We start from the raw sequence: 13947 nt of genomic DNA, 5'->3' as shown, positions 1-13947 counted from the left end.
AACTATTCTAGGACTACTTCTGTTTTTTCCTGCTAAAATCTTCTTTCTTTCATTTTAGACTTGATTCTTCTTCGATCTTTAGTATTGATTTGATCACATTCGAAATAGGCAGTGCGTGAGATACTAGAATGGTTGATGGTAGAAACACGCTTTGATCAGAGACGAAATAAAGAGAATCAAGGGCAAAGTTCTTGCGATGCTTACCATTGATCATACTATTAAACATTTCATCATGAGCAGAGGATCGATTACTATCACAGCCAGAGCCTTGAGGAACATCTCGTTTGAACCACGAAGCAAATCGTGACTCCATTACGCCACCATCTCCCCTGTCAGTTCCATTCTGAGTAAGAAAAACAGAAAGAGACCATGAGTTTTCAATTTTCATGTAGACAAAATTTTAACCTAGTTAGACTAAGAGCTTTCCACATATGTAAAGTCTTCAGAAGTGTTCCATAGTTCAATGAAATTAGACTTTCAAAGAAATTTGAAGGGCACATAAATAATGCCTTGAAAATGGCCGACTTTGCTTCCTGTGTCGATATTCTTTGCTAAATATTTCAGCACATGCCATTGTGTATGACACTTGCACAAAATTATTTCACATTTAAGAGCTGTCAGTTGCAAAACTAATGGGAGAAATTTTCCAGATGGTCTGGGACAGAGAAGATCAGAAGAGAGAAAATTGTCTTTTTAATACTAGTTGGCAATGGACCACTAGACACTAATTTAAGCATTCTAATATGTGTTTTCTTTTCAAAATTTTATGTAGGCAAGATTTGCGCAACGAAAATAACTGATATTAACTTCGAACCAAAATATATGGAAAATCAATGATGAAAAATCATCACAAAAAATTAGCATTTCCTATTCACATGAAAAACAAGAGTCCACTTGAATCAACTAATCCACTACAATGGTTTTGGCAAGCTCCTCAATTAGCAGTGTTCCTTCCCCATTCTGTATTTTCCAAAGTTTAAACACTGTGCAACAGCAAAGCTGAAGCTCCAAGATTGAGGTTGTCATGAGTTCACACCGCAGAGACTATGACAGTAGCTTTTAGTGTGCGATTTGACTCAAGTAGATCATTGTTTTTTCTATGAGCGAGAAGTTTGACTACATGTATAGGTTAACTGTGGTAACTTCGTTAAGAGTTGCTTTCAGTACTTTTTGCTGTGCAAATTGTGTGCTACTTGAGATTTTGATGAGGAAATATCATAATGCTTAAATTCACACCTTGTCTAGTGGTACATTAAAACATATTCAAGGAAATTTTCAAAACAGCACAAATCATGCCTTGCTGTCATATTTAAGGTAAATACAACGATAAAGTAGCATTTTTGAACTTGTTCACTGCCAGGCTTATCAGCCTCAAAGCATCATAGCATCATAGCGTTTATCAAAACCGCCACAGGCCCTCAGGTTAAAAAGAATGAAACCCTGTACTTACCGATAAAAGAGGTAAGGAATCGCTTTTGAGAAAATCATCAAAATTGAAGTCTGTTCCAGCAAAATCACTGATGAAACCGGAAGAATCACCACTGCTTTTCCCTCCATTGTTGTCCGTGTCTTTTTTCTCTGGATCGTCCTTCTCTTTCTTCTCACCACCTTCATCCTTCCGTTCTGCTTCACTTGATTCTTGAGACTCCCTGTCTTTTTTCTGTTCCTGATCAATAGGCGATATAGACTTCCTACCATCTGATCTTTTGTCATCGTTGGAGTTACCTCCCTCAGATGACGGCTCACTCATTTTCTTGCTGCGAGAACCTATTGCAATAAAAAGATATTTATACAGTGAAAAACATGGTACAGTAAGTGTTTTATCTTCATTGATCGAATCAATCATGATTCATTGAACTCGAGTGCTATTTCTGAAAGTTAAGAAAGAAAATAACAAACAAAGTCTTCTTTCATTCTTTCTTTTTGAGTAGAGGATTTTGTTGTCTCCCAAATGGAGAAGCGTAACTCCATCCCTAAAATTGACACTAACTTTTTTTTAAATGAAAATACCTGCGTTTGTAATTTTTGTCCAAAAATTTTCTGATTTTAGCTTGAGATCAGGGAAAAAATCGAAGAAATTTTCTGTTTGATGTGTTCAAGATTTTTCTGGTAAAAATGCAATTTGCAAATGGAAATTTGGCAGCATTGTAATTACGTTATGTTCTTGGGAGAGGGAAACTATAACTTAATGTTGAACTTATTTTTATCGGGCTGCATTATGTTGATGAAATTACCTTTCTCCCGATCACTTTTTATCCGGTTTTCAGACGATAGCTATTTCGATGTTAATCATCATCATCAGGTCACTTCGACTTCGTCGACGAAGTCGAAGTGACCTGATGATGATGATTAACATCGAAATAGCTATCGTCTGAAAACCGGATAAAAAGTGATCGGGAGAAAGGTAATTTCATCAAAACTATAACTTGTTTGCTCCAGTACAAAAAGTGTGAGAGCCAATTGTGTGAATACTTTTCTTGGTTTTCAGCCTTCTCTTTAATTGAAAAAGATGGGTCCCTTTAATTAGTCATCATCAGAACTTGGTTTTTAAATTATTTCACAAAATTACTTCTTACTTGTCTTAACTAATATGGTAACTTTTCACAGAGTTTCAGCATTCAAATCACTCTAATAATTATTAAAGCTGTTAAGGTTTTCTAGCAGTGATGCCAAGTCTTGATTAGACTTTAAAATATTGTGATTATTGTCTTCATTACACAAACGAAAGACTAAAAATCAATAGTAAACTTCTACTTGGAAAAGTTTCTCTGGTAGCAACACATTCCAGAGATTTCTACCTTTGGGGCAAGGATCCGATTAGCATTCCTGTTTATAGTTTGCCTTCTTTATCATTGTATTTTATGTTTACAAAAAGATAAGCATACAGAGAAACTTGATAACTTCTCTTAAAAGAAAAAAAAAACCCCTGCAAATTCCCACCCCTAGAGAAAAATACTTATCCCTTGGATCAAGGGATCGAGCAGCTATTCAGCCCCTCTAAGTGACTTGTTGTGAGACTAACCTGGTCTTTGTCTCCGATCATCTCCATCACTATCATCCAGTTTTTCAAATCCATGCAGTTCAATCGTATCATGCTGAGATGTGGGGCCTCCTGAGAACCATTCAGGCTCTTCGGGCTCATTCCACCTGTTGTACCGTTTATCATTATTGTTGTTATTGTTGTTCATTCCAGATTTGTTGTAACGGTTGTTGCGATCAAGAGTGATACGATCATTGTCTCGCATACGAGAATTGCGGTCTTTGTCTCGCTCAAACTCGCGATTGAATCTCCGTTCGAATCTGAAACCAAAAATTTAAATCAGAGCATTGAATTAAGAGAAACTTCATTGTTAGTGAACATTAAAATTTCACAGTGAACATCTTGTCTTGGAGGAATGTAGAAGGAAATAAATGATTCACCCCAGTGAAGGAATGAGACAAACTTGACAACTGAATCCAGCATTGATTAGTAATAGACACATACAGCAGTTACAAATGACAGAGAAGCCAAATTCGAATCGAGTGCTAAGAATTTTTCATTCAACTCAAAAAGTATTCAAATTCTAGTGCGGAAGGGAAAAAAGTTCATGAGTCTTCATTATTTCTGATTATAGATTTGAGAAAACTTACAAACAATCTAGAAAAAATGTTCTACTGTATGTTTCTGAAAAGAAGAGATAACTAAGGAGTCACAAAGATCGGCTGAGATCTCTTACTAAAAACTATTATCATCAATCAATGTGTTCAAATAATTTTTTGTTCATGTTGTCTGTTTAAACTTGTGCAGAACAGAAACTTACGCAACAGATTCTCTTGCAGGTCCACCCGAACGGAATGGAAATTCAGAAGACTGAGATGACCAGTTTTGGGCAACTCCCATTGGCTCTCCTCTAGTTAGAATGCGTCCACTCCCAATACGGCGTACTTCTCTTGGTCCATCACGGCTGAAAAAAAAAAGATTTTGGTACATGAGACTGAGAAGTAAGCCACAAAAAAGAGGAACAAAGAAAACAAGGAATATCTTATCTCATCTTGATCTTATCTGATATGTACATGTTGTTATCCAAACAAATCGTTTAACAAAGTTAAATGCTCATGGGAATTAGACAAAAGTAAGTTGGAGACCCCTCAATATCATTTGCTTAGATTTTTATCTTTTGAATTGGGATCCCTCATGTCTGTTTAAAATCTTATGATGAAATTTCTAGCCATATCTCTGTTTATTCTGTCATATCTTTTCATAAATATTTTGATTTCGTTTTCAGTTTGAGGTTAATGAATGGGCTTTTATTTTCTCCTGAGTTACTTGGTCGTTTTAAGTTGAGGGAGGTTGCTTCTCCTTTGCAGGATAGTACGCGATTCATGAAGGGTGACTGAGGTAACCCTGCACTTAAATTTTAAGGAGCCATGCTTATAAGATAGGAATGGCTGCATTGAGAAACACAAAAGGGACCACCTTTCATCAGAACATGAACTGCAAGACGTGAACTAAAAATCTTGCAGTTTATTTCTTTAGGATACTGGACAGTTTTTTTTTGGTTGAAAGTGCTCATTCTGATTTATCAATCCAATTTGTCAGAAATCACTTTCCTGAAATATTTACTTCTATGTGCTTATGTAAAGTCTTTAACTGAAAATTGTTTTGAAAATTTTTCTGACAGTTGTTTTCAACATTAATGAGAGAGCACTTGCGAGATAAAACATTGTTACTGTTGATATAATGCACCAACGAAGATAATACGTTCACAATTGAAATTAGATCTTTGGAATTAAGATTCATGAAACAGCGAGCATTTCACCACGGGGACACACTAGTGTAACTCCTAGCAGTCACCTTCGATTCATCAAGAAAATGGAACTTCACAACACTTTTCATCATTTTTCACGACCGTAGCGTTCAGCAAAAAACGATAGTGTATCACCCACAATGTTTTTAAAAAAGTCAATGAACTTCCTAGGGAGCCTTGGCTTGGAATTTCTTTTGGACCATAAAAAGAAAAGTAGAGAGACTGATAGATTGTGATCTTACCTATCAAGAGGTTTCGCTGAAGGGCTCTGACGACCAGACTGGACAGTTACAAAGCACCCGGTGTTGAAGCTGCGGCGCTGAGGACTCAGAACAATACCATCTTGATCCTTTCTCACTCTATCTCTTGGGTCTCCTGTTCTTGACTATAGAGGAAAGAGGGAAAAAAATATACGTAAAATTTGAAAAATCTGACGGGTTTAAAAAAGAAAATGTATGGTCACTCCATCAGCTATTGCGCTTACCATTGAATAGCCCTTGTCTTACTATCTAATTGGGTTATCAAGTTAATACAGACAAGTGGTAAAGTCAACTTGTGCTCCAATTACAGCTTCTCTTTACCTCATGGCCATATCAATTCGATAGTGAGATCAAGACATATTTTATCTGATGATTCATGCTGGTTTAGTGATATAAATGATTTGAGGGCGGGTGATACAAAGGCAAACAGTGGCATCATAAAATATGATATTTGTAGAGAGTAACATTAATCAGAAGTGACACAAACTTTGAGACTGTATGAAATCCATTGAGATTAACTGGGAATCGTCTAAGGCAAAAAAATATTTATCAATGGATGAGAAATGACGGCCACTGCTATTCTTTCCTCACTTCAAATTATTTTGAAAACAAGGAGTTTTAGATATTGTGAATATAAATTGCAACTCCTGATGGGATGTCAATATAAAATTGTATTATAATTTTCACTGTCACAGTCTTGGTTCAAAGTTAAAATTTAAAAATTTAAATACTTAGTGGGATAATTCTAATTTTTCTAAAATTGAGCTTAAGTTTGGATTAAAAAGGCCGTGCACAAAAACCGAAGGATTTGGTGCAGGCAAACTTCCATATTGTTGAATATTATGTTTCTTACAACCTCCTAGGAACAGTGAGCTTTTGAAATCAAACTTTTTCTAAGCCAATATAGAGAAAAGCAGGGCTGAAAAGTGAATTTTTTGGCTTTCTTACACTCGATTTCTGATGAAGATATGCAATTGTTGCTGTGTGTGGATGCTGCCCCACATTTTGTAATTGTTCGGAGGAATTAATCATATTCTTTTCATCTCTCTTATTTTTCTTAAACAGAATCTCTACTCAATCTCTAATTGGACATGGCTACATTTCAACTAGAACTGCCAGAAAAAAGTCCAACAATTTACTTTTCAGCCCCGTTTTTCTTAAGACGGGCACACAGAACATTTGATCTTTAAAACTTGTTAAAGTCAGAAGGTTGTAAAGAACATTGTGTCAAATTATGACAAAATTCAGTCGACACCAGACCCCTCCGTTTTTCATGCCGGTCCTCTAAGAGAAATTCTTTGCTTCGAATGAAACTTAGGAGTTAAAAAAGGGCAAGCCACAAGTGGGTGTACACATTAATTAAAAACAAAGGTTGCTTATGATCATAACGATAAGAGTTGAAAAAATTGAGGAAAAAAGAAAATAGATTTGAAAGACAGGGAAGTAAGAGTAAAACGAAGAAAATTTAAAGGATGAGCTGCGATATAGGAGGGGTATACATTTGGCAAAGGTGAAAAACTTTGAAATGAACAGCATTTGAAAGTGACATGCCGGAATTTCAACTCCAAGGGCAGCGCTTTGGAGAGGGCAAGTATTTGCATTTTTTTGGTGTGAAGTGATTCCTGACATCTGATCAGGAAACTATTGGTTAGTCTACACTTACAACACTTGACAGAGAACCAACAGAATTTCGTAGAAGAGAGATTTTCTTTATAATACTTGGAGAGAAGTGTTATTATGTCTTGAAGTTGGATAAACAACTTGCCAATTCGGTCAGAACAACTTCTCTGAAACAAACTTTTCAGGCTGTAAAAAAATTTTATCGAAAGATTATTATATAAATTAGCTGAATTATAGGACATCATGCTACTACTAAAGCTAGGCTAAAGGTGAGGAAAAGAGAAGAAAAAGGGGTGACATGCCGAAAAATTCTGAATGTAAACTACTTTGCTGTCCAATGGAATTTCTCTAGTTTGCGGACGCTCTTCATGTGTTGGCGACTGACTGCCAGCACTCTTGAATTTAGGATACAGTGCTGAGAAAGGATCCGAGTTGGAATTGCTGTAGCTGTGCGGTCGAACAGGCATTTGCGCCGCCATGACATCAATGGGAGATAAAATCAGACGCTGGTTGGAAGTCCTCATGATGTGCCTGTTAACATCAGAAGGAAGAATGATTCTGAAAAACAACCAACAGCACCAGCTCATATACCTTTACATCAAACCATAATGAGCAGATGAACAATCACATCTTGCCTAGTAGAACAGTGAAATGAATAGGCAAGTAAACAAGCAATTTATCAGCATGTCTAATTTGGACAATTAATTATGGTATAAACGTCATTTGCAAGAGCAGTCAGCAGAAGCGGATCCAGCAATTCGGCAACACCGGATTGCCCTCATTTAAACCTATGTTAAATAATCGATTCTTGTCAGAGCACCTGGCCCCTCCAAGAATCGATACATTTCCATGGGTTTAAATGGAGAAAAAACAATGTTGCCAATTTGCTGGATCCACCAATGGCAGTCAGTGTCCTTTTTGATGCTCCGAAGAAAGAGGTGGGGGGGGGGGGGGTTGAAATCCACTACTAGATGTGTCTCTAGCCCTCGCATTTTAAGGATTTTCTCTCAGTTTTTGCATAAAGTCAGCTTTAATGTTTCATAACTCCGGGCAGACTATGCAATTTAACTAAACAAACCCTGTTATTGGGGAAGTTAAGACATTTTGTTGAGTATGTGTTGCATGCTTCCTTGTGTATTTATGGTTTTTAACTTGGCAAGCAACTTAGGAGTGTTTCTTCATTTCCCAGACAACCACATTGTAATTAGAAAAGCCCATTTATTTTTAAAAAAAAGAAAATCTTGTTTCCTGGAAAACTGGTGGGCTATGCAGAGTAACTAAGACAGTTAAAACTCTTGGTAATTTCAAAACCAGTACTGAAAAATACAAGGTTATCATCTGACTAAAGTCTACTGCTTTTTTCAATGCAGATCCTTGTTTTAAGGATAGGCAAGCTCTACAACTTAAGGTTAAGGTATTTTAAATAGTTTAAAATTTGACTTACGACAGTTTGGGGTCAATTTTCGGTTTCGTTTGACAGATTGGATCATCACCAATTTTCATCAATTCAGCCTAAAATACAAAAGAAAACATTAATGTCCACATTCAGTTTGTTTGATCACTCGGCTGGTACAAGACAAGAGATAAAAAACATGGTTAAAAGTTATGAAACTATGACTCATGAATAAACTATCTGACCAGACGATTTGTAATTTCCGAGATGCTTACAAGTCGGTGCACTGAAAACTTAGGAACATTGGCTGTTATTGGCACCTGATATCGTTGTCAGTATAATGGACACTCATGTTAACGAAAGAATTTTGTCAATTGCATTTTTGACATTCCTTTTAAATAGGCTTAGAGAGGATAAGATAAAAATAATCATTATAGTATTTAAAATGAGAAAACCGTTTAATATATTTTGGGAGAAAGGCTATCTCCAGACCCACTTAAATGGCCAAACAAAACCAAGATAAAAAAGACTCACAGTTCATAGCAGTTTCAGTTAAACCAAATTTTGAGTAACAATTAACATAAAATGGAACTTACTCGTGAATAACGTATCAATTTCAAGTTGGAAGTTCTTGAGGAATTAGTGCTCTCCTTATCCGAGTCATGGGCTGAAACGTTGCCATCTTGCGTAGGAGAATCACGAGCAGTTACCATTTCTCCACTTTCTTCATCACCTGGACAATGAAAAAAAAACATTATCAGAACTAAGAGGAAGACACAGATGGTTAAATTATTCATTGAAAGGACATCTTGGGCCTATGGTGAATTCATCCGATCTTTCATTGTGGTTGTGAAGTGACGCAGGGACTCTCAGCTTTCCTCCACCCACAAAAGCCTTTCAATCAGGCTTCAAGATCCTTTGCAGAGTAAAGAATGTGTTACTGTGACAAAGAACCCTACAACAACACCAAGATCATCTTTCTACAACAAACCATTGAGAACTTATACTGCTTTAAAGTTTTTGACTTTAACCCCCCCCCCCCCCCTCTTCCCCTATTTCCTGGGGGGTAGGCAAACAATATGACCAGTTTTGAGTGTCTGGGAAGACTCTCTTCCATCCTTGAGAAAATCATAGGATTCCGTGTTTAGGCCGATTAGGCCATTTTGTTGTAGGGTTCTTTCTTGCCGTTGACTACCAAAGCAGGAAAATATTTGAAGGATCCCTGACAAAAATGGCTAAAGCCCAATTGACACTATCAAACTTTTCATCCAACTCTTGGATGCAACTTGTCAAATAAAAAGTTGGATAGTGTGATACTCACAAGAGAAAACGACAATGTGGTGAAAAATTAAACGGAAACTTGAATGTGATGTCACATTCAATTAGATGGAAAGTTGAACGAAAAGTTGGAGCAAAATCTTCCGGCCCACATGAGCGGAAGCTGTATCTTCGCTAACTGCAGGCTGATGACGATATCACACTGCAACGGTAATTGAATCAAATTTTGGTGCGTCAACTTTTTGTTCGATCATGTCGGATAAGAAGTTTGATAGTGTGAATTGGGCTTCAGCATCTCTATTGATGGAGGTTTAACCCATCTGTTGACCAGCATATTTATCTCCCAAGTTGCCTACCTTGATTGATTGCATGCCAGTTTGTTTTAATAATTGGATACTTTAAATCCCACCATCTGATCGAAAAAACGAGTGACACTTTGCCCACTCCATTGCTTCCCATTTGGTTAGTAAATGATGTCATACACATTTGCAGTATTGCATTTTCTCTTTCCTCACTCAATAGATTGTGATGATAAACAACAGTAGAATTTTAAAAGTGATCACCACAGGTTAAAAGAGAATATTGAGAAACGTAAGCATCAAACGAATTGGAACTGACAGTGATGCTGCAGTGGATTACGTGCGTTTATCAGCACACTGAAGTTAGCTGCAATTGTTGCATACTATGCTGTTGTTATTATCAGCTGATAATCAAACCCTGATGAGTACGTAAAGTAAACTAATAGGAATCCATGAGAAGAAGTCAAAGAAAATGTCACAAACCAAAAGCATCGTCATCTGACCAAGGCCGATTGTAGAGATGTGACAGAAAAAGAACCGCACAATACATCAGAAAAAAACTAACTTGGGCTTCATTAAACTCGATCGCGAGAAAATCTATAAGATCTTCAAACATGTCTATGAGTAAGAGTATCATTCTTTCGCTGAGGGCGAGGGAATCACGGAATCACGCTGAACTGTAGGAGAGAAAACACGTAATTCTGGGGATGATACTTCAACAGTCTAACTGCATGTTAGTGGGAGAGGGGGGGGGGGGGGGGATGTAAATGATTATGGACAGCGTTTCATAGAATAATCATGAAGACAATCGTCATCGGATCGACAAATCCGATGAACGATAAAAATATGTAAACCAGTAAACAAAATCTCAAGGACCGCAATACATCACGTGTGGTATGGGGTTAGGTTAGGGTTGGTGGTCCGATGATAACAACGTTGGAATAATAGGGCTAAACACATGTTTTATTTAAACAACAACACAGTACACACTAGACTGTAAAACGCACCGAAGAGTAAAATAAAAATAATTTCGTGAGTTCGTTTCTTCGTTACACTACTTTTGGATGAGAAAATGTTGTTATCAATCATCATCATAGACTTTCCAAGGAAGGACTAGGTATACAACGTGTCTACTAAAACAGGCTGGTCGAAAATCAGTTCTTTTACAGTGCTTTTTCAGTACATTCTCAAGAAATTCAGTACCTTCTCCACAGGCAAATCTGGAAAATTCAGTACTTTTTCAGTACCTCCAGAAGACGAAATTCAAAAATGTGTATATCTCGCTCAAATTGCGACAAAAATCGCAAAAAAATTAAAAAAAATTCGGACCTCCTTGCGGAAATCCGCACTTTTTCAAAACTTCCGGATCGCTCTTAAAAAATCAGTACTGAGACACCATGAACCCGCAACAAGTACCCGATGTTATACCTACAGGGTCGATTATTCATCTTCGTCGACCGCTTGGCGATCCGACGCCCCCCCCCCCCCCCCCCCCCACGCTTCGTGCCCCTGGCTGGCGTTATGAGTTACGCGTTACCCTTACGTTTTATATCATAGAGAATGATTTGGAGATTGAGTTCCCATTATTTTTGGATGTTCCATATCCTCCGTATTTCAACTTCAGGGTAAAATTTTAGGGACAATGTAAGCAGGGGTGCAGAACGTTCACGAACCGATGACCGATCGGGGGTTCGTTGACTACGCGGGCAATGAGAAAATTGCGATACCTACGACCTGGGGTAATGGATGATAAAACATTTTAATACGTTCCTGACATTTTCTTCCGGGAGATGAGATCCCTTTTCACAGAACCGGTCACAACTAAGAAGCAACAAAACCCGCTCGCACATCCACACCGATGAAAAAGACCTTGGTCTCTGTTCCGATGACTCAGAGACTTTAACGAAGAGTAGAAAGTTGAGAGGGGCGGTACGGGTACGCGTGATACAACTATTTCAACTTCCAAGCAGGTAACACAGCATACCTATGAAATGAAGGAAAACGCGAACTCTTCGGCTGACTCAGAGACTTAAACGCTGAGTAGCAAGGTTGGATAGGGCGAAACACGCGATGCAAATATTTTAACTTCCCAACAGGTAAAACTGCATATACCTACGAAATGAAGGGGGACATGGTGTACTGTGCCTGAGGGAGGGGGCGGGGGGGCTACGTTGAGGTGAGAGTCAACATCTATATCCAGTCAAGCTCTCCATGTGCAGATGGGGAGAAAATACTTTGGCAAGGTTACCTAATAGCTTTTACGGGTACTCCAAGGTTGCAGCCACGACAACCCTCTTAATGTACAAATATTTCCTTCCGGGGAGTTCGACTGGATTACGGCCTTAATGAACTACGGCTTTCGGCTTTTTTTGAACTTTGGGGAATCGATTTGGAGAAAACCAGGAGTATCATCTTGTTTCTTGCAAAATTTTAGACAGGAAATAATACTCAAATCGCCAATCCCTTTGGCATAGAAGCGCCCCATAGTTGTCTTCGCTTTTTTTGCCGGTGATTCTTGTCTTGTCCCATGTAAAAATTTAGCTCTCCTCACAGTTTGTTAATGTAATCACCTTTGAGGCGCGGCTGGAGGGAACTTCGCAAAATGAAAAGAAGGAGGGAAAGATGACGAAAAAAAATCATTCATGAAAATAATGCAAATTTTGAGCCAAAGGTAAAGAAAACTATACCATTACACGCTCGGGAATCTTACTTCTTTTTCTTTTTCCGTGTCGTATCAACTACACAGTATAGCTCGGAAAGTTGAGAGTTCAATTAATTACTTACTGCTAATATTTAATTGCATTTATTTGTCATGCATTCCACTTAAAATGCACCGTAAGTGGGAAGAGAGAGTAAATCATTAAAATTTATTCTTATGGTTAAAAATTGAATTTTAAACCGCCCGAAGTTAAAAAAAGATAATTCGGGGAAACAAGGCTATTTTGACCCCCCCCCCCCCCAAAAAAAAAAAAAACCAAGAGACGTTTCGCCGGAAATTTTCGGCATTTTCAATCGAAAAAAGGCTGAAATTTCAGTGCATCAAGGTATCTCTGGACCGGAGTGTGAAGCACAGTGATTAATTTCATATATAAGAGGTTCCGTTAACAATTTGGCCTTACGGTGAGCATCTTGCTCATCCTGCTCTAAAGCTAAGTATTTGAAGTATCGTTGATGAGAGGTATTACGGCTGAAGGGGGACAGCGAAAATTTTGTAACTTACAGGGTAAAAAGTGTAAGCAAAGTAAAAAAGATCATTGGATAGCAAATAAAGATGGCGAATGAGGAGGAAAAAAAACGCAATTTAAAATCAAATATTAAGACGAAGAAAATTGGTTCGACTTATGAATGTCTATATTGAGTATGCTCCTGGACGGGTTTAAATTAAATTACGAAGGTCTCACTTTCCCGAAAGAGCCGTTGGACTTTTTCATCCACTACAGATGGAATTACAAAATGCCTGACAGTACTACAGATTCCATGCATGGGCGATAAGCCTAAAACAGTATTTTCAACAGAGCCGTGGGGGATTATTTTGAAGATGATGTGCACCAAGATCAAGTTACTAACTTCCCATGTGTTTCCTCGAAATACTCATTAAGAGAACTAACTTCAAGACGGACAAGCTTACCCTTGATAACGTAAAGGATTTTCCTTTTCGTGTACACGATCTGTTGGGGATCGGCGCGACGTTTCGTTTTCGACTTGGGCCGATTCTCTTTGTCCTTTTCCTTGTCTTTGCTCTTCCTCGCGTGGCTTTTGCCACTCGAAGGATCCTTCTCGTTCAACTTGGTAAAACTCCGGAAGAACTCTTTCACGCTTTTACTTTTGATTCGCACGGTTTTGCGCTTGACCGTGGCGGTCGGCGCCTCCGACTTTTTCCGCGAGAGAACCCGATTCGGTTGCAACTTGGTCGCCGCCAATTTTCCGCTCATCACGATAAATTGATCGAAACGCATGGAACTGTAGTCTAAAAATTTCTCGAATACCAACGAGGTCGGAACTCGGTACACTTTCACACACCCACGCGGCAACGAAAATAAAAACAGCCTAAAAATCCAGTTAAAACGCACGATGGTCTTCCGACACTACGAGCTTCGAATACAAAGAAACGGGGAAATAGGATAAAACACGCAAGAGGTCGAGTATAATTAGGGAAAACTAATGAAAAGCACAGTACGGTCAGTAGGGCACAGTATCGCGTCAGCCGGCCACGAAGCGTCGAGAAGAAAGGAGCTGGGAAGAGATTTCAGAAGGGGCGAAACTACGGTGGGTGCAAGCAACACTGGCGATTTCGTCCGATCGTCGAAATC

General features: G+C 38.3%; 1 protein-coding gene across 7 annotated transcripts in view; it reads right to left on the bottom strand.

Annotated features, from left to right (window-relative positions):
* LOC109034301 (uncharacterized) overlaps positions 1 to 13947 on the bottom strand; it is a 38030-nt gene that overhangs the window by 17684 nt on the left and 6399 nt on the right. For 2 of the 7 annotated variants that reach the window (XM_072299435.1, XM_072299433.1), the window contains exons 1-9: positions 13266 to 13846; positions 8657 to 8793; positions 8112 to 8179; positions 6994 to 7225; positions 5030 to 5172; positions 3801 to 3944; positions 3023 to 3300; positions 1451 to 1767; positions 205 to 343 (exon numbers count right to left, since the gene is read on the bottom strand). In XM_072299435.1, coding sequence (XP_072155536.1) covers positions 205 to 343; positions 1451 to 1767; positions 3023 to 3300; positions 3801 to 3944; positions 5030 to 5172; positions 6994 to 7225; positions 8112 to 8179; positions 8657 to 8793; positions 13266 to 13593 — 1786 coding nt within the window. In that variant the 5' untranslated portion in view covers positions 13594 to 13846. Of the gene's footprint in view, positions 1 to 204; positions 344 to 1450; positions 1768 to 3022; positions 3301 to 3800; positions 3945 to 5029; positions 5173 to 6993; positions 7226 to 8111; positions 8180 to 8656; positions 8794 to 13265; positions 13850 to 13947 lie in introns of those variants that run through there. The other 5 variants (XM_072299431.1, XM_072299430.1, XM_072299436.1 and 2 more) reach the window with 5 other exon arrangements.

This window comes from Bemisia tabaci, chromosome 4 (assembly GCF_918797505.1).
Source record: "Bemisia tabaci chromosome 4, PGI_BMITA_v3".
Taxonomy (NCBI): domain Eukaryota; kingdom Metazoa; phylum Arthropoda; class Insecta; order Hemiptera; family Aleyrodidae; genus Bemisia; species Bemisia tabaci.
The sequence above is the reverse complement of the archived record's forward strand: the minus strand, read 5'-3'. Positions and strand labels throughout refer to the sequence as shown.